This window comes from Staurois parvus, unplaced genomic scaffold (genome assembly GCF_062004578.1).
Source record: "Staurois parvus isolate SC_StPar_1 unplaced genomic scaffold, SC_StPar_1.0 ptg000449l, whole genome shotgun sequence".
Lineage (NCBI taxonomy): Eukaryota > Metazoa > Chordata > Amphibia > Anura > Ranidae > Staurois > Staurois parvus.
Window position 1 is genome coordinate 4,852,651 of NW_028318245.1, and position 21,572 is coordinate 4,874,222.

Sequence of the window (21,572 nt, forward strand, 5' to 3'; positions counted from 1 at the left end):
CCCCCCACCATCCACACTACATTCTCCGACAGCTCTCCTCCCCCCACCATCCACACTACATTCTCCGACAGCTCTCCTCCCCCCACCATCCACACTACATTCTCCGACAGCTCTCCTCCCCCCACCATCCACACTACATTATTCGACAGCTCTCCTCCCCCCACCATCCACACTACATTCTCCGACAGCTCTCCTCCCCCCACCATCCACACTACATTCTCCGACAGCTCAACTCCCACCATCCACACTACATTCTCCGACAGCTCTCCTCCCACCATCCACACTACATTCTCCGACAGCTCTCCTCCACCATCCACACTACATTCTCCGGCAGCTCTCCTCCACCATCCACACTACATCATCTGACAGCTCTCCTCCCCCCACCATCAACGCTATATTCTCCGACAGCTCTCCTCCCTCCACACTACATTCTCTGACAGCTCTCCTTCCCCCATCCACAGTACACAGTATATTTTCTGGCAGTAAGGAGACGAATAGGGCTTTCCAATGTTGGCTAGAAAAGATTAACTGTAGCAAGCCGATTTTACCTTTAACTGAAGTGTCTCTTCTGTGAGGACAAACCCCCTCACATTTTTTATCATAACTTTCTATAAACTAAAGTGCATCAGCTGATATATACCACCATACTGTTTGTTAGAAATATCAGCTGGTATGTGTACTCTGATGTCTAATTAGGTTTCCTTTAAGTGTAAAACATTTCCCGCACACTGAGCAAGGGTAAGGGCGCTCACCCGTGTGACTTCTCTGATGTTCAAAAAGCACTTGTTTCTGAGTGAAGCTTTTACCACACTCTGAACAGGGAAAAGGACGCACGCCTGTGTGAGTTCTTTGGTGTCTTCGAAGTTTTGCATTCTCAGTGAAACATTTCCCGCACTCTGAGCAAGAAAAAGGATGCTCACCTGTGTGATTTCTCTGGTGTCTAAGCAGTTTTTCTTCTTCAGCGAAACATTTTCCACAGTCTGAACATGAAAATGGACATTCGCCCTTGTGAATTTTCTGGTGTTTAAAAAGTACACTTTTCTGAATAAAACATTTCCCACACTCTGGGCAAGGGTAAAGACATTCCCCAGTGTGAATTCTCTGATGCATAATAATATCTCTTTTCTGAAAGAAATATTTCCCGCACTCTGAACATGTGAAAAGATGTTCACCTGTGTGAATTCTTTGGTGTCTAAGAAGTTTTCCTTTATGAGCGAAACATTTCCCACACTCTGAACATGAAAAGGGGCGCTCGCCTGTGTGAATTTTCTTGTGTCCATAAAGGCTTTCTTTCCTTGAAAAACGTTTTCCACACTCTAAACACGAGAAAGGATATTCACCAGTGTGTGTTCTCTGGTGTGCAAGAAGTGTGCTCTTATGAGCAAAACGTTTATCGCAATCTGAACAGGAGAAGGGACGCTCGCCCGTGTGACTCCTCTGGTGTATAAGAAGGTGTGATTTCTGGGTGAAACATTTCCCGCACTCTAAACAAGGAAAGGGGCGCTCGCCTGTGTGACTTCTGTGATGTGTAAGAAGTATTTTTTTCTCAGCAAAACATTTCCCACACTCTGAACATGAATAGGGACGCTCACCCGTGTGAATTCTCTGGTGTACAACAAGGGTTGCTTTCTCACCAAAACATTTCCCGCACTCTGCGCATGAAAAAGGACGCTCGCCGCTGTGGCTTTTCTGGTGTCTGAGAAGATATCTGTTTTCAGCAAAATATTTCCCACACACTGTACATGAAAAAGAACTTTTGCCTGACTGAACTCCTTCTTTACATGGAGATATCTTGAGATTTGATGGATCTGTTGATCTCTTTGTACTGTGATGGATATCTGAAGTCAGAGCATGTGACTGATCAGAAAGCAACTCAGGATTCATTGATGATGTCAAACTGTAAGTTGTGTGATGGACATTTTGGGTGATGGGATTTACTCCCGGAGAATATATTGGAATGCCATTCTCTTCTAATTTACAATCTGGAGATGTAGGCTGTCCCTCTATGTTATTCGGAAAAGACTGTCCATCTGTTGGAAAGCAATTTTTAACAATAGGTTATACATTTTATTTTGTTTTTTATATCTTGCATTTAGGAGGCACATATGAGTCATATGGTGTCCAGTATCTCCTCCTCATTTGTTGGGAACGTGACGTTATATTGAGGAATGGAGATGGACCTTTCATATGGTGTCCAGTATCTCCTCCTCATTTGTTGGGAACGTGACGTTGTATTGAGGAACGGAGATGGACCTTTCATATGGTGTACAGTATCTCCTCCTCATTTGTTGGGAACGTGACGTTATATTGAGGAACGGAGATGGACCTTTCATATGGTGTCCAGTATCTCCTCCTCATTTGTTGGGAACGTGACGTTATATTGAGGAACGGAGATGGACCTTTCATATGGTGTCCAGTATCTCCTCCTCATTTGTTGGGAACATGACGTTTTATTGAGGAATGGAGATGGACCTTTCATATGGTGTCCAGTATCTCCTCCTCATTTGTTGGGAACATGACGTTATATTGAGGAACGGAGATGGGCCTTTCATATAGTGTACATTTGCCATTTCATATGCGTTGAGAACATTGGACAGTGTAATAGATACAAAGGCTATGTTCTTTTAGATAAAAAAATTGTATATTATATGGTGTACAATATGCAGACATGACATTTTCCTAATTTTTTTCCTTAAGAGAAAGGAAAAAAGTGGTTGTTTTGCCTCTTAGATGTTAAATAAAAATGATAAATGTTTCTGCATTTAGTGTTTCTTACTCACATGTGTCCATATGTAGAGAAGATTCCTCCTGCTTACTTTTCATAATCATCTCCCCCTCCTCCATAGACTGCTGATCTCCACTAATCAATGTCTCTTCTTCTTCCTCTTTAAGCTCAATTTTAATGTTTTTTAATTCTTCACCCTAAATCCCAAAGGCGACAGAATACTTTTTTATTTAAAGAACAAGAGATTCCATAGAAGAATGTCCTCTCATAACTTAGAATAGATTTTAAGATCTACATGCTCAGTCTCATCTACCTGATGATGGTGAGGGATGGTGTGATTTTCCTGGGCGGAATTCCAGGAATACAGAGGACGGGGACATCTCTCTGGTGGGTTCCCATTACTGGATCCATCTGTAGGAAACACACACACTGACTGAATCCATTGTTTCTATGTGTTTATCAGATGATGGGGGATCTAGGTGGACCCTCCGTACTGCTCTCTCCTTTACAATAAAGTCTCCTCTTACCCGGTGATGTGAGGGGCGGCTGATTGTCCATCATGATGTCCTTGTAGAGATCCTTGTGTCCTTCTAAATACTCCCACTCCTCCATGGAGAAATAGACAGTGACATCCTGACACCTTATAGGAACCTGACACACACAATGATACAGTCACCATCCAGACACATCCCTTGTCTGTTACTGGAGAATGTCCCAGAATTCCCGGCACCGCTCACCTCTCCTGTCAGCAGATCAATGATCTTCTGGGTGACTTCTAGAACCTTCTTAGCACTGGTTCCCTCTGTTGTCAGGCGGTGAGGTGGAGGCACTGTGATGGGTGATGTCCTGTGAAGACGACTGCTGGGTGGTGATGGGTCACCTGTTATGTTTATTTATAACCCTGAGTAACGTGAGAAGGTTATAATTATCACTACAAACTGCCCAGAATCTTTCTGATTTGTCTATTTTGGTTAGTGTTTTACATTTAAAACATTTAGTTTAGGGAAGGGTTACAAGCTCTGCCAAGTTTTTGTTTTGCTATCAGTGTCTCCTTCTGGAAATTAATCGTTTCCATTTGTCCTTGTGACTATTGTAAGCATGACTTAAAGCTGGGTTTCTCAACCAGGGTTCCATGGAACTCTAGGGTTCCTCAAGAAGCTGCTAGGGGTTCCTTGAGCAATGAGCAACTTCTGCCTCCCATACAGTTGTGACCAAAATTATTCAACCCCCAATGCTGTAAAGGGGTTTAGGGACTATAGTGTACATTTGGAATTGTATTCAGAATCAAATCCTACAAGGACGTTGTAACTACCCAAATGCAACTAAAATGACATCAATTGTTTATGTAATACAGTAGTAAATGGTTCTTATGTGGTTTCTTCATTGCCACAATTATTCAACCCCTTAAAGACTACCACTCTGAAGAACAGAGGTTCATACAGGTGCTTTCCATCAGGTATTGAAAACACCTGTGGATGTCACCGAGCAGCAATCAAGCATAATAAGCACCAATTAGGCAGCTTTAAAATGACTGTGATACTCAGCTCCTTCTAGACATTTACTGGTGTGGTTACAAACATGGTGAAGGCAAGAGAATGGTCCAGGAAGACAAGAGAAGAGGTGATTTCTCTTCACAGGAAGGGCAATGGCTATAAGAAGATTGCAAAGATGTTAAACATACCAAGAGACACCTTAGGAAGCATCATTCGCAAATTCAAGGCAAAGGGCACTGTTGAAACGCTACCTGGTCGTGGCAGAAAGAAGATGCTGACTTCGACTGCTGTGCGCTACCTGAAGCGTAGAGTGGAGAGAAGTCCCCGTGTGACTGCTGAGGAACTGAGAAAAGATTTGTCAGATGTGGGTACAGAAGTTTCAGCCCAGACAATAAGACGCACACTGCGTAATGAAGGCCTCCGTGCCAGAACTCCCAGGCGTACCCCCTTGCTGTCTCCAAAGAATAAGAAGAGTCGACTGCAGTATGCCAAAAGCCATGTGGACAAACCACAAAAGTTGTGGGATAGTGTTCTGTGGACTGATGAAACAAAATTAGAACTGTTTGGGCCCATGGATCAACGCTATGTTTGGAGGAGGAAGAACAAGGCCTATGATGAAAAGAACACCTTGCCTACTGTGAAGCATGGTGGAGGGTCAATCATGCTTTGGGGCTGTTTTGCTTCTGCAGGTACAGGGAAGCTTCAGCGTGTGCAAGGTACCATGAATTCTCTTCAGTACCAGGAGATATTGGATGGAAACGTGATGCAGTCCGTCACACACCTGAGGCTTGGGAGACGTTGGACCTTTCAACAGGACAATGATCCCAAGCATACCTCCAAGTCCACTAGAGCATGGTTGCAGAGGAAAGGCTGGAACATTTTGGAGTGGCCATCGCAGTCACCAGACTTAAATCCGATTGAGAACCTCTGGTGGGACTTAAAGAAAGCAGTTGCAGTGCGCAAGCCTAAGAATGTGACTGAACTGGAGGCCTTTGCCCATGAAGAATGGGCGAAGATACCCGTAGATCGCTGCAAGACACTTGTGTCAAGCTATGCTTCACGTTTAAAAGCTGTTATAACTGTAAAAGGATGCTGTACTAAGTACTAAGATTGAATGTCACTTGGGGGTTGAATAAAACTGATAATGCTGTGAGCACAGAAAAGACATTTGTGGTTATTTCATTATAACTGTTATGTTATATTTGTCTGACCTACAAGTGCCTCTTTAATGTAAATGTAAGCAAGATGACTGAATGATCAAAAGCAATGTCAAACTGGCCAAAACACTCAATTTCAGTGGGGGTTGAATAATTTTGGTCACAACTGTATAAGTTTTCACTGACACCTTCTTTTAGCTATCTGTAAGGGGGTAATTCTTCCCAATGACAAGTGGTAGGAGCATTCTTCCCACTGTCTATCACGCTATAGTGTCATGAGCTGTAGATATAGAAATTCTTAGCAGACGTTCCCTGAGACTGAAGAGTTATTTTAAGTGTTCTTCTGTGTTGATGAGGTTGGCAGAGGCTGATTTTCACATCTTCAGACTTGCCTTATCTAAGTGTGGGAAACTACAGTACACATGTAGCTACGGGGCGGGGAAGACCCTGACTACAGATAATTGACCCAGCAAAGGTGGCAGTTTTTCTGGAGAGCTAGCTCAGGTGTGGTCCAAGTAGGATCAACCCTACTTACTACCTTCACCCACCATCGCTGCGATGCTCACAATGGCTGGTTGAGATTCAGAGAGGTCACTGTTCCAAACTTTCCTTGCAGCGCTCTAGGGTGGTCATTTCACATTTCCTAATAAGACCTCTCTACATCTGCCAGGCTGGAGCCATGATCATCCAAGGTCTTCAAAGAGGAACCTGCTTACCACTCCCTGTCCTCGTCTCGTTTATTTGCGCAGCGAGAACTCACCATCCATACCTACCATTGCAGCGCTCTGCAGAGGTCATATACCATCTCACCTTTCCCCTGTAAAGGCAGCCTAGGATAGAAGATCTCCCTACATATGCAGGATAGGAGTCGTGTTCATCCGAGGTCTCATAGGACCTGGACTGAAGATGGTGGTGTACAATGGTGGCCAAGTTGCGGGGGATGTATATTCCATCGAGGTTTGGGCAGAAATAGTGTTGCATCCTGTTTTCATGCTCATCTCCAGGACTTCTCCAAAGCGTCCCCCATCCTCTGGAACTCTCTACCCCAATCTATCCGACTATCGCCTACTCTGCTCACTTTTAGGCGATCTCTGAAAACCTCTCTCTTCAGGGAAGCCCACCCTGGCCCTCAGGTAATAATGGAATCTTCTACTCTTCCAACCAGTCCATCCCCCACAGTTATTACCTTTTGTACCACTAGGCCCTCCCTCCTAGATTGTAAGCTCCAAAGATCAGGGCCCTCCTATCGCTCTTGTATTGAACTGTATTGTTGCTGTATTGTCTCCTGTTATATTGTAAAGCGCTGAGCAAACTGTAGGCGGCATAAATCCTGTATAATAATAATAATCTACCTATGTTTTTATTCCATTCTTAGGGTTTCTCTTACTAACTATATAAAGTAGTACATAAATGTGTTCCATCACTTGAAGTTAAAGGACATCATGGTGACTATGGAGGAATAGGATGGACATGGCAGTGACTATGGGGGAAGAGGACGGACATGACAGCGACTATGGAGGAAGAGGACGGACATGACAGCGACTATGGAGGAAGAGGACGGACATGACAGCGACTATGGAGGAAGAGGACGGACATGACAGTGACTATGGTGGAAGAGGACTGACATGACAGTGACTATGGAGGAAGAGGATGGACATGACGGGAGTTACTGGCTGTAAATAGAAAATATCATCCTATTACCTCCTTCAATTCCAGGAATGTTCTCTATGTCCTCTCACCCGGAACTTCCTGTGTGCGCTTTGTATACCTTCCTGTATTTATATTACATCACTTCCTGTCTGTGTGGCCCAATCACAATAAGGGAGAGCACCACCTTGCTGTGATTTGAATAACTACCACCATACATTATGTTTCGATATTTTGTCTGTTGTCTTTTGGTTCTTTCTTTTGTCACATTGCACATACTAAAACCAATTCAGTAAAAAAAAATACTCACAATAATTAATTCAATCCTTTTGAAGCCCCAGATTCAGAGGCCTAGAGATCTGTGTATGACATGATGACACAGTTTTCCTGTATAACCTCATATACCTGTGTGTGACATGTCACCATCATTCCTCATAACCCCATATACCTCTGCGTGACATGACACTATCACCCCATACAATGTGATGGATTTGGTAAAATGCCTATTTTGTTTTCTGTTTAAAATATACATTTTATATATATTTACTTTTATATTTTTTTATATTTCTAAATATATGTGTTGTGCGTATATATATATATATTGCCTGCTGGGCTTTGCAGTTTTCCTTAATTTGTTTTGTTCAGAGCAATGTTTTCAACCCCTCCCTTTGTACTGAGAGGATTTTATTTAGATTTTGAGAATGTGAGGGGGGGTGAAAAAAGATAACGGGATGAGAAGCAAGTATCAAGTTTCTATATTTCTCCTATATTTCAGCCAAGCAAAATGTGCCTTTTAGAATGTGACTGTATATACGTAATAGTGACGTATATTCTATTGTTTTCTATGTATAAAAGGTTAAGCACAGCTCTGCAATAAACAGAGATGAGATGATGTGAAAGTGGTTGTACTGGACAGTTGTCCGTGTAATTATTTTCCGGCGTGCACGCAATCCATATCTCAAAATTAGGAACACCAGCAGAAATCCTACCCTGAGCCCGATTGTGGTTCTCACAACCTTTTTAATAACACAATATACCTGTGCGTGACATGACACCATCATTCCTGATAACCCCATATACCTGTGTGTGACACGACACCATCACCCCGTATAACCCCATATACCTGTGTGTGACACGACACCATCACCCCGTATAACCCCATATACCTGTGTGTGACACGACACCATCATCCCGTATAACCCCATATACCTGTGTGTGACACGACACCATCACCCCGTATAACCCCATATACCTGTGTGTGACACGACACCATCATCCCGTATAACCCCATATACCTGTGTGTGACACGACACCATCACCCCGTATAACCCCATATACCTGTGTGTGACACGACACCATCACCCCGTATAACCCCATATACCTGTGTGTGACACGACACCATCATCCCGTATAACCCCATATACCTGTGTGTGACACGACACCATCATTCCTCATAAACGCATATACCTGTGTGTGACACGATACCATTATTCCTCATAAACGCATATACCTGTGTGTGACATGACACCATCACCCCGTATATCCCCATATACCTGTGCGTGACATGACACCATCACCTCGTATAATCCCATATACCTGTGTGTGACATGACACCATCATCCCGTATAACCCCATATACCTGTGTGTGACATGACACCATCATTCCTCATAAATGCATATACCTGTGTGTGACATGACACCCTCACCCCGTATATCCCCATATACCTGTGTGTGACATGACACCATCATTCCTTATAACCCCATATACCTCTGCGTGACATGACACCATCACCCTATATAACACAATATACCTGTGCGTGCCATGACACCATCACCTCTTATAACCCCATATACCTGTGTGTGACATGACACCATCATCCTGTATAACCCCATATACCTGTGTGTGACATGACACCATCATCCCGTATAACCCCATATACCTGTGTGTGACATGACACCATCATTCCTCATAAACGCATATACCTGTGTGACATGACACCATCACCCCGTATATCCCCATATACCTGTGTGTGACATGACACAATCATTCCTCATAACCCCATATACCTCTGCGTGACATGACACCATCACCCCATATAACACAATATACCTGTGCGTGACATGACACCATCATTCCTCATAACCCCATATACCTGTGTGTGGCATGACAGCATCACCCCGTATATCCCCATATACCTGTGCGTGACATGACACCATCACCTCGTATAACCCCATATATCTGTGTGTGACATGACACCATCATCCCGTCGTATAACCCCATATACCTGTGTGTGACACGACACCATCATTCCTCATAAACGCATATACCTGTGTGTGACACGACACCATCATCCCGTATAACCCCATATACCTGTGTGTGACACGACACCATCATCCCGTATAACCCCATATACCTGTGTGTGACACGACACCATCATCCCGTATAACCCCATATACCTGTGTGTGACACGACACCATCATCCTGTACAACCCCATATACTTGTGCATGACATGACACCATCATTTCTCACAACCCCATATACCTGTGCGTGACATAACACCATCATTCCTCATAAACCCATATACCTGTGCGTGACATGACACCATCACCCTGTATAACTCCATATACCTGTGTGTGACATGACACCATCACTCTGTATAACCCCATATACCTGTGTGTGACATGACACCATCACCCCAAATAATCCCATATACCTGTGTGTGACATGACACCATCATCCCGTATAACTCCATATACCTGTGTGTGACATGACACCATCATTCTTCATAAACGCATATACCTGTTTGTGACATGGCACCATTATTCCTCATAACCCCATATACCTGTGTGACATGACACCATCATCCCGTATAACCCCATATACCTGTGTGTGACATGACACCATCATTCCTGATAAACGCATATACCTGTGTGTGACATGACACCATCACCCCGTATATCCCCATATACCTGTGCGTGACATGACACCATCATCCCGTATAACCCCATATACCTGTGTGTGACATGACACCATCATTCCTCATAAAAGCATATACCTGTGTGACATGACACCATCACCCCGTATATCCCCATATACCTGTGTGTGACATGACACAATCATTCCTCATAACCCCATATACCTCTGCGTGACATGACACCATCACCCCATATAACACAATATACCTGTGCGTGACATGACACCATCATTCCTCATAACCCCATATACCTGTGTGTGGCATGACAGCATCACCCCGTATATCCCCATATACCTGTGCGTGACATGACACCATCACCTCGTATAACCCCATATATCTGTGTGTGACATGACACCATCATCCCGTCGTATAACCCCATATACCTGTGTGTGACACGACACCATCATTCCTCATAAACGCATATACCTGTGTGTGACACGACACCATCATCCCGTATAACCCCATATACCTGTGTGTGACACGACACCATCATCCCGTATAACCCCATATACCTGTGTGTGACACGACACCATCATCCTGTACAACCCCATATACTTGTGCATGACATGACACCATCATTTCTCACAACCCCATATACCTGTGCGTGACATAACACCATCATTCCTCATAAACCCATATACCTGTGCGTGACATGACACCATCACCCTGTATAACTCCATATACCTGTGTGTGACATGACACCATCACTCTGTATAACCCCATATACCTGTGTGTGACATGACACCATCACCCCAAATAATCCCATATACCTGTGTGTGACATGACACCATCATCCCGTATAACTCCATATACCTGTGTGTGACATGACACCATCATTCCTCATAAACGCATATACCTGTGTGTGACATGACACCATCACCCCGTATATCCCCATATACCTGTGCGTGACATGACAACACCACCTGCCTGGAGTTTGCATGTTCTCCCTGTGCCTGTGTAGGTTTCCTCCGGGTACTCCGTTTTCCTCCCACACTCCAAACACATGCTGGTAGGTGAATTGGCTCCTGTCTAAATTGTCCCTAGTATGTGTATGTATGAATGTGAGTTAGGCACCTTAGATTGTATACTCCTCGGGGGGCGGAGACTGATGTGAATGTACAATATATACGTAAAGCGCTGTGTAAATTGTCGGTGCTATATAAGTACCTGAAATAATAATAATACCTGTGTGTGACGTGACACCGTCTTCCTCTAGAACCCCATATACCTGCATGTGACATGACACCATCATCCTGTATAACCCCATATACCTGCATGTGACATGACACCATCTTCCTCTATAACCCCATATACCTGTGTGTGACGTGACATCTATAACCCCATATACCTGTGTGTGACTTGACACTGTCTGCCTGCACAACTCCATATACCTGTGTGTGACGTGACACCATCATCCTCTATAACCCCATATACCCGTGTGTGACGTGACACCATCTTCCCATATACCTGTGTGTGACGTGACACCGTCTTCCTCTAGAACCCCATATACCTGCATGTGACATGACACCATCATCCTGTATAACCCCATATACCTGCATGTGACATGACACCATCTTCCTCTATAACCCCATATAGCTGTGTGTGATGTGACACCATCATCCTCTATAACCCCATAGACCTGCGTGTGACGTGACACCGTCTTTCTGTAGAACTCCATAGACCTGTGTGTGTGACGTGACACCATCTTCCTCTATAACCCCATCTACCTGTGCGTGACGTGACACCGTCTGCCTGCACAACTTCATAGACCTAACGTGACACCTTCTTCCTGTACAACTCCATAGACCTGTGTGTGACGTGACACCATCTTTCCATATACCTGCGTGTGATGTGACACCATCATCCTCTATAACCCCATATACCTGTGTGTGTAACGTGACACCGTCTTCCTCTACAACTCCATATATCTGTGTGTGTGTGACGTGACACCATCTTCCTCTATAACCCCGTATACTTAGGTACGGTCTAACACACTGCTGTCCTAGAGCCCTTGGCGGGTTGTAGATGTATCTTGTGACCTACGATAACAGCATCCATATCTGCAAGGACTGACTGTCACTACGTTGTTGAAGTCTTTTATTATAGCTCAGGAATACAAAGGATGATTAGAAATCGGCAATACACGGACACATTACACATCACCGCTATTGATGGTTGTGGGGTGACCCTACAGCATACATAATGGATCGTCTTGTGTACGAATAGTCCTATTTGGCCAGCGGTTCTGCCGCTTGTTTCCTGGAAGGACGTAGAGTACACATCGGAGTAACCAGCCCCGACCAGTTGCTGGCCTCACAATCATTTAGAGACCAAGAAACCATCAACCGTAGCTCTTTTCCACTCAATTTTGTCCTACCCGACTACAGTCCTGGATGCTGTGGGACAGTCTCTGGATTTTAACAAGTCTCGCTGTTGGCCAGGTTCTAGAATGCTCATTCCAACACCCAGCATTGGTTTCTTCGCTGCTCTGGTGGTAGAGTGATCTCCTGCCCAACACAAGCAGTATAGTTTCAGCAGAACAAGACAGCCACGTGATACGCAAGTCATGGAGAGGCAACTAATCCACTGGCCACCAATGATACCAGTGACCACCACTGGACATCAATGACCACCACTAGCAACCAATGTCTACCATTGGACACCAATGACCACCAATGATACCAGTGACCACCGCTGGACATCAATGACCACCACTGCCAACCAATGTCTACTACTGGACATCAATGATGCAGTGACCACCACTGGACATCAATGACCACCACTGGACACCAATGATACCAGTGACCACCACTGGCCACCCCTAAGCATCAATGACCACCCCTGGACACCAATGATCAGCGATACCAATAACCACCACAGACACCATTGACCACCACTGGACATCAATGACCACCCACTGCTACCAGTGATTATCAATGGCCACCCCTGGACACCAATGACCACCCCTGGACACCAATGATCAGCGATACCAATGACCACCACAGACACCAATGACCACCCCTGGACACCAATGATCAGCGATACCAATGACCACCACAGACACCAATGACCACCCCTGGACACCAATGACCATCCCTGGACACCAATGATCAGCAATACCAATGACCACCACAGACATCAATGACCACCACTGGACACCAATGATCAGCGATACCAATGACCACCACTGGACATCAATGATCAGCGATACCAATGACCACCACAGACACTGATGACCACCACTGGACATCAATGATCAGTGATACCAATGACCACCCCTGGACATCAATGACCACCCACTGATACCAGTGACCACCCCTGGACATCAATGACCACCCCTGGACACCAATGATCAGGATACCAATGACCACCACGGACACCAATGACCACCACTTGATACCTATGTCTTCTACCACAACATCATCAAGCATTAGTGCCCTCCTCTCCCCAAACAGAAAACCAGTACCTCCCGCCAACACACCAGCCCCCTCTCTTTCCAAGGAGCACCGGTGCCTTCTTCTCCCCTCTCCATCTAGAGCATGCAAGTAGTTTGGCACATACAGTGAAACATTTCCTGTACTCTGAGCAAGAGAAAGGACATTCATCTTTGTGGCTTCTCTGAAGTGTAATAAGGCTTCCATTCTGAGTGAAACATTTCCCGCACTCTGAAGAGAAAGGCCATTCGCCTTGGTGACTTCTCTAATGTGCAAGAAGGTTTGCTTTCTGAGTGAAACATTCCCCACACTCTGGACAATGGAAAGGCCATTCATATTTGTGACCTCTCTAATGTTTAATAAAGCTTCCATTCTGAGTAAAACATTTTCCACACCCTGAGGTTGACTAAAGACTCTCACTAATTTTGAGGGGTGATAGATGTATGCAACCCTGTAGTCAACGAATAACTCAACCCTACGGCTCCATTCACACTTATGCGACTTGTCATGCGATTTTGGGATCCAAAGTCGCATGACAAGTCCCCCCCCCATGTTTCCGAATGGGTATCATTCATATCTGTGCGACTTCGAGCCACAGCAACTACTTTGGTCTGACTTCCATGCGACTTGAGGGCCATGGTCTTCAATGTAAACCCTCCAAAGTCGCACCTGAATGTTGTACATGTGGCTTCTGCGCAACTTTGTACAGCGGAAACAATTACGCTTGGTCAAAGCCAAAGTCCTGCTCATCCAAAGTCGCATCGAAATCACGCCAAAGTTGCATCGAAATCACACCAAAGTCTCTCAAGTGTGAATGGAGCCCACCATTGAAGGATGACTTTTGCCGACACATACCCCCTTCAATGCAGTTTCTGATCAGACTAGAACAGTTGTTATATTTCAGTCCTGACCGTGTGCTAGCACGGCCCACATGTCACAAGACCAGCCACTACGTATGTGTACTCTGATGTCTAATTAGATTTCCTTTCAGCGAAAACGATTTCCCGCACTCGGAACAAGAGAAAGGCCGCTCTCCCGTGTGGCTTCTCTGGTGCTCAGTAAGTAGTTCTTTGCGAGTGAAACTTTTCCCGCACTCTGAACATGCATAAGGACGCTCGCCCGTGTGCGTTCTCTGGTGTCTACGAAGTTTTGCATTCTCGGTAAAACTTTTACCGCACTCTGAACACGTAAAAAGACTTTCACTCATGTGGCTTCTCAGGTGTCTTTGAAGGCTTTCCTTCCAGGTGAAACATTTTCCGCACTCCGAACAAGAGAAAGGATACTCGCCTTTGTGACTTCCCTGGTGCGCAATAAGGCTTCCTTTTTGATTGAAGCATTTCCCGCACTCCGAGCACGAAAAAGGACGCTCACCCGTGTGAAGTCTCAGGTGCGACAGAAGTATGGCTTTCTTGGTGAAACATTTCCCGCACTCTGAACATGGATAAGGACGCTCACCTGTGTGACTTCTCTGATGTGTTAGAAGTCTACTTCTCTCTGTGAAACATTTTCCACACTCTGAACATGAATGAGGGCGTTTAGCTGTGTGAATTCTCTGGTGTGCTAGAAATTTTTTCCTTACAGTGAAACATTTCCCGCAATCTGAACACGAATAATTATTATCACTCTCGTGATTTTTTTGGTGTCGAAAAAGATCTCTTTTTTTAGCGAATGTTTTTCCGCACTCTGAACATGGAAAGGTCACGCTGGTATGTGATCTGAGATGTATATGAAGTTCAGATTTCTTCCCGAAAGATTCCCCGCACCCCAGACATGAGAATGGTTTTTCGGCTGTGTGAATCCCCTCACAGCTCAATGAAGATTCTCTGAGATTAGATGGATCTGATGATGTGTCTGCACTGTGAGAACGGAAACTGGTGTCCGTGTTCATAGTATGTAAGGAGGGATCCACTGAAGTCTCCAAACAGTAGGAGCCGTGATTTATATCTTCAGTAAAGGAATTACCTTCTGACTTACAATCTGCAGGTAATAGAAAATGTCCTTCTGAGATATTCGCCACATAGCGTCCACCTGTGGGAAAGAAATTTTAAAAGCGTTAATAATAAGTCAAGTTCCAAGAGCTCTGGTGTGGAATTAGGTACAACACCAAGATATGGCACAAACCAGGTATGAATGGAGATGGACCTTTCATATGGTGTCCAGTATCTCCTCCTCATTTGTTGGGAACATGACGTTCTATTGAGGAATGGAGATGGACCTTTCATATGGTGTCCAGTATCTCCTCCTCATTTGTTGGGAACATGACGTTATATTGAGGAATGGAGATGGACCTTTCATATGGTGTCCAGTATCTCCTCCTCATTTGTTGGGAACATGACGTTCTATTGAGGAATGGAGATGGACCTTTCATATGGTGTCCAGTATCTCCTCCTCATTTGTTGGGAACATGACGTTATATTGAGGAATGGAGATGGACCTTTCATATGGTGTCCAGTATCTCCTCCTCATTTGTTGGGAACATGATGTTATATTGAGGAATGGAGATGGACCTTTCATATGGTGTCCAGTATCTCCTCCTCATTTGTTGGGAACATGACGTTATGAGGAATGGAGATGGACCTTTTTATATGGTGTACAAATTTCTTTCTCATTTGGTTGGAAAACTGATAATGTTATAGATAGAAAAGCTTATGTTTCATGTAAAGAGTAGAAAACTGTATATTATACAATATTTCCACCTCTTTTTTTTTTTTTAAACTTTGGGTGGTGAGAAAGGTTTATTGATGACACGTTTCCAGCTAGCGTTCAATTCCTTTGAGGGAAATTAGGCTAAGCTTTACATGGATTTTCTGCCTCTGGATCAACTATGGGATCAGGGTTTTTTTTTTTTACATTTTTACAGTGAACTCAAAGATATGTTTTCTCAGCGCATGATTGAAATACACATACCTTGCTCATAGATGTAACATAAAAATGTGAACCATCTCCACATTTAATATTACTTACTTGTGTCTATTTGTAGAGAAGATTCTTCCTCTTTAGGTTTCATAATCATCTCCCCCTCCTCCATAGACTGCTGATCTCCACTCACCAACGTCTCTTCTTCTTCCTCTTTAACCTCAACTTTGATGTATTTTAGTTCTTCATCCTAAACCCCAAAGATGACAAAATGCACTTATAATAAGGATCGGGAGATGACATAGAAGAAGAATGTTACATCATAGCTTAGAATATTCTCTCAGGTCCGCAAGTCCAGTCACATCTACCTGATCATGGTGAAGACTACTTAGGAGAAGATAATTTAACCACTTGCCTACCAGGCACTTATACCCCCTTATTTACCAGGCCAATTTTCAGCTTTCAGCGCTGCCGCACTTTGATTGACAATTGCGCGGTCATGCAACATTGTACCCATATGAAATTTTGATCATTTTTTTCTCACAAATAGAGCTTTCTTTTGGTGGTATTTAATCGCCACTGGGCACTTTACTTTTTGCGCTATAAATAAAAAAAGTGCAAAAAATTTGAAAAAAAAAAAAAAGTTTCTTTTATAAAATTTTTCAAACAGGTATTTTTTCTCCTTCACTGATGTGCGTTGATGAGGCAGCACTGATGGGCACTGATAAGCGGCACTGATGGGCACTGATAGGCAGCACTAAAGGGCACTGATAGGCAGCACTAATGAGGTGGCACGGATAGGCGGCACTAATATGCAGCACTGATAGGCGGCACTGATAGGTGACACTGATTATGGGTACTGATAGACGGCACTGACTGGCATCACTGATGGGCACTGACTGGCAGCACTGACTGGCACAACCCCTGGGCACTGACTGGTGGCACTGACTGGCAGCACTGCTGGGCTGCACTGGTGGGTGGGCACAGGTAGGTGGCACTTCTGGGCACAGGTAGGTGGCACTGCACAGTGGCACAGGTGGGTGTCACTGCTGGGCACGGGTGGGCGGAGCTAGTGGGCGCACTGCTGGGCACAGGTGGGCGGAACTTGCGGGTGTCACTGCTGGGCACCGATCATCAGGGCACTGATCATCAGTGCCCTGATGATCGGTGCCGATCCCCGCTCTGACAACTGCCGGTTCTCGGCAGTACTTTCCTCACGATCTGACAGCGTGAGGAAAGTGCAGCCGAGAACCGGCACTTGCATTTTTCTCTGATCAGCGTGTCATTGGACACCGCTGATCACGTGGTAAAAGGCCGCTGTGATTGGCCTTTTACCACATCACGTGATCAGCTGTGTCCGTAGGACACAGCGATCACGGAGATCGCCGGGTGCGCGCCCCCTGGGGCGCGCAGGAGAGCGCGTTCTGGGAGGACGTCATATGACGTCCACCCAGAACTGGCCGGCCGCAGTGCAGCCGTCATTCGGCTTTCTGCGGTCGGCTACTAGTTAATAATTAAAAAAAACCCCAAAAAACTCACCAACATCTCTTCTTCTTCTTCATCCTTAACTTTGATATCTCCAAGTTTTACACCCTACACCCCAAAGATGATGGAATAGATTTGTAGAAAGGAACACGTGATGATAACACATTTTAGATCTTTATGTTGAGTACCACCTACCTGATGATGGTGAGGGATGATGTGACCTTCCTGTGTGGAATTCCGGGAATACAGAGGACGGGGACATCTCTCTGGTGAGTTCCCATTACTGGATCCATCTGTAGAAAACACACACACTGACTGAATCCATTGTTTCTATGTGTTTATCAGATGATGGGGGATCTAGGTGGACCCTCCGTACTGCTCTCTCATTTACAATAAAGTCTCCTCTTACCCGGTGATGTGAGGGGCGGCTGATTGTCCATCATGATGTCCCTGTTTCCTTCTAAATATTTCCTCCTCTGCACCGGGTAAAATCCTGACACCTTATAGGAACCTGACACACACAATGATACAGTCACCATTCAGACACATCCCTTGTCTGTTACTGGAGAATGTCCCAGAATTCCCAGCACCGCTCACCTCTCCTGTCAGCTGATCAGTGATCTTCTGGATGACTTCTAGAACCTTCTTGGCACCGATTCCCTCTGTTGTCAGGCAGTGAGGTGGAGGCACTGTGATGGGTGATGTCCTGTGAAGACGGCTGCTGGGTGGTAATGGCTCACCTATTATCTTTATGATCCTGTGTAAAGAGAGAAACCTACAATTATCACTATAAACCGCACAGAATCCTCCTCACCTATAGTATATGTTTTAATAGGTTTTTAGATTTAAATTTTCATGGAGATTGGAACAGTTACATAGAGTTTTTGCTATCAGGAAGATTCATCGACACCATTTGTCCAGGTGACTATTGTTTTCAGGACTTAAAGTGAGGGAAAATACTAAATTTTGAGTTGTCATTGGAACAGGAATAGAATGGAAATCTTCCTACAGGGAAGCAGAGAGGGACCCAGTGTGACTCAGGGTGAAAGTGACAGAGGGATACATTGTGATTGAGGGTGAGCTGGATGGGACGGATACAATATGACTGGGGGTGAAGTGGTTCAAAGGGACTCAGTATGACTTAAGTAAGGTGATGGGGTGAAGTAGCTGGGAGGGATACAATGTGACTGGGGGTGAGGTGACTGGGAGGGATAAATAGTGACTGGGGGTGATATGGTGGATAGGGACCCATGTGACTTGCAATGAGGTGAATAGGGGCATGGTGGCTGGGAGGCATACAATGTAACTGGGGGTGAAGTAGATGAGGGGGACCCAATGTGATTCGGGGTGAGGTGTCTGAGAAGGGGGGTGGGGGTGAGGTAGCTGGGAGGAATACAATGTGATGGGATAATTTGGATGGGAGGAATACAATGTGACGGGATCACTTGGATGGGAGGAATACAATGTGACGAGATAAGTTGGATGGGAGGAATACAATGTGACGAGATAAGTTGGATGGGAGGAATACAATGTGACGAGATAAGTTGGATGGGAGGAATACAATGTGACGAGATAAGTTGGATGGGAGGAATACAATGTGACGAGATAAGTTGGATGGGAGGGATACAGTGTGACGAGATAAGTTGGATGGGAGGAATACAATGTGATGGGATAACTTGGATGGGAGGGATACAATGTGACGGGATAAGTTGGATGGGAGGGATACAATGTGACGGGATAACTTGGATGGGAGGAATACAATGTGATGGGATAAGTTGGATGGGAAGAATACAATGTGACGGGAAAAGTTGGATGGGAGGGATACAATGCGACGGAAAAAGTTGGATGGGAGGGATACAATGTGACGGAAAAAGTTGGATGGGAGGCATACAATGTGACTAGTGGTTGAGAGGGAACCAATGTGAAGTGGCTATGGGGTGAGGTGACTAGGAGGAATGCAATGTGATGGGTTATGTTGGATGCTAGGGATACAATGTGACAAAAGATGAGGTGGTTAAGAGGGACCCAATGCGAGTTGGGGTGAGGTGGCTGTGAAGGAGCTGATCCTGGCCCGCTCACTGCTCTCAGTGCTAATCTCATGTATCGGATCAACAAGATTCACCATCCACACCCACCATAACCCACCAGTACCTGGTATTTCACATCTCCCGGTATGTGAAGTCTGGGATAGAAGACCTCCCTACATCTGCTGAGTAGAGATGAATGTTTATAAAGGTGGCCAAGTTAGATCGCGAAGGATGTTTTCTCTGCTGGAGGTGGTGGCAGCAATGGAACGGAGGGGCGATGATACATCTATCTGTGTTTTTATTTCTGTCTTAGGATTCCTATTACTGACTCTAAAGTATAGGACAACTATACCCATCATCATCTGCTGGAGATAAAAGATGTCACAGTGACTATGGAGGAAGAGGTCGGACCCGATGACGGAGGAAGAGGACAGACATGACAGGGGGTTACTGGGTGTAAATAGAAAATAGATGTATATAACGAGGGAGGAATAGGTCGGGTATGACGATGGAGGAAGAGGACAGACATGACGATGGAGGAAGAGGACAGACATGACAGGGGGTTACTGGGTGTAAATAGAAAATAGACGGATATAACGATGGCGGAATAGGTCGGATATGATGATGGAGGAAGAGGTCGGACATGACGATGGAGGAAGAGGACGGACATGACGATGGAGGAGGATGGACATGATGGGGGTTACTGGGTGTAAATAGCAAATAAGATCTTATTACCTCCTTTGCTGCCACTTCCAGCAATGTCTCTGCTCTACTTCCTCCCGACTGCCCCAGAACTGCCTGTCTTTACCATTTATATAGTCTTGTTTGTACATTACATCACTTCCTGTCTTTGCCTACAAATCACAATAAATGAGATCACCGCCTGGTGGCAATTTAAATAACTGCAGTCTACATTATGTTAGAATATTTTATCTGCTGCCTCATGGCTTGTTCTTCTGTTCTGCCGCACATATTACAACCAGTTCCATGATAATAATATTATGAAAAAACATTAATGTGATGTTTTTCAAGACCCCCATCCCTAGCTCCCTGTGTATGAGATGACTCTGTTATCCTATATCCCATTGCACTTGTTTGATGGGTCTTGTGACCTGTGCCAACAGCCTCCATATTTGCATGGACTAAATGCCACCATGTCACTCGTGTGATGGAAGGGATTATGTAGCATGGGTGAAATATATCTTAAGCACACCAACAAGCTTGTTTCAAATTGCAGATCCCTTTATTCATCTACGATCACAAAGAAAGTCAACGTTTTGGGACCATGCAAGGTCCCTTCCTCAGGCATGGGGAAGGTTTATCAGAGGGTTATTCTCGATTCCTGTAGCTCCTCTTCCTGAGAAAATTGAACTTGTACAAATTGTACCAACCACACTACCAGGGCCGGACTGACAACTTATGGGGCCCCCAGGCAATAGGGGATTATGGGGCCCCTGTGCCCTTGCCCAATCTCAAAAAAGCCTATGAAAAAGGTACCAGGGGCATCTCACGGGGCCCCCTACTGACCCCGGGCCCTCGGGCAGTGCCCAAGTTTCCAAATGGTCAGTCCACCCCTGCCCACTACCATCATTGGCTAAATCCCAGATCACCACTTTGCTGGCAAGTATGGGAAACACAAAGGAACAGGGAAGGCGCCTCTAAGTGTAGACTGTAGGACAATTTTATACACTCATCGCCTACAGCGGCTTTCACCTGGACATCATGGAGGTTTTCTGCTGAGGACTTGGCGATCTTACTGCAATATTTTATTG

General features: G+C 45.0%; 2 protein-coding genes across 2 annotated transcripts in view; both read right to left on the reverse strand.

Annotated features, from left to right (window-relative positions):
- Nucleotides 1–288: 288 nt before the first annotated feature.
- Nucleotides 289–21,572, reverse strand: part of LOC149453413 (uncharacterized) — a 77,319-nt gene continuing 56,035 nt past the window's right edge. Inside the window, exons 10-11 of the mRNA XM_089688245.1 lie at nucleotides 14,386–14,926; nucleotides 289–1,678 (exon numbers count right to left, since the gene is read on the reverse strand). Coding sequence (XP_089544371.1) covers nucleotides 664–1,678; nucleotides 14,386–14,926 — 1,556 coding nt within the window. The 3' untranslated portion in view covers nucleotides 289–663. The remainder of the gene's footprint in view (nucleotides 1,679–14,385; nucleotides 14,927–21,572) is intronic.
- On the reverse strand, nucleotides 17,973–20,856 carry LOC149453414 (uncharacterized). The gene is made up of 4 exons (XM_089688565.1): nucleotides 20,536–20,856; nucleotides 18,371–18,530; nucleotides 18,183–18,284; nucleotides 17,973–18,066 (listed from the first exon to the last, which is right to left on the reverse strand). The coding sequence occupies exons 1-3, from the start codon at nucleotides 20,631–20,633 to the stop codon at nucleotides 18,234–18,236; spliced, it is 309 nt and encodes a 102-aa protein (XP_089544691.1). The 5' UTR covers nucleotides 20,634–20,856; the 3' UTR covers nucleotides 17,973–18,066; nucleotides 18,183–18,233.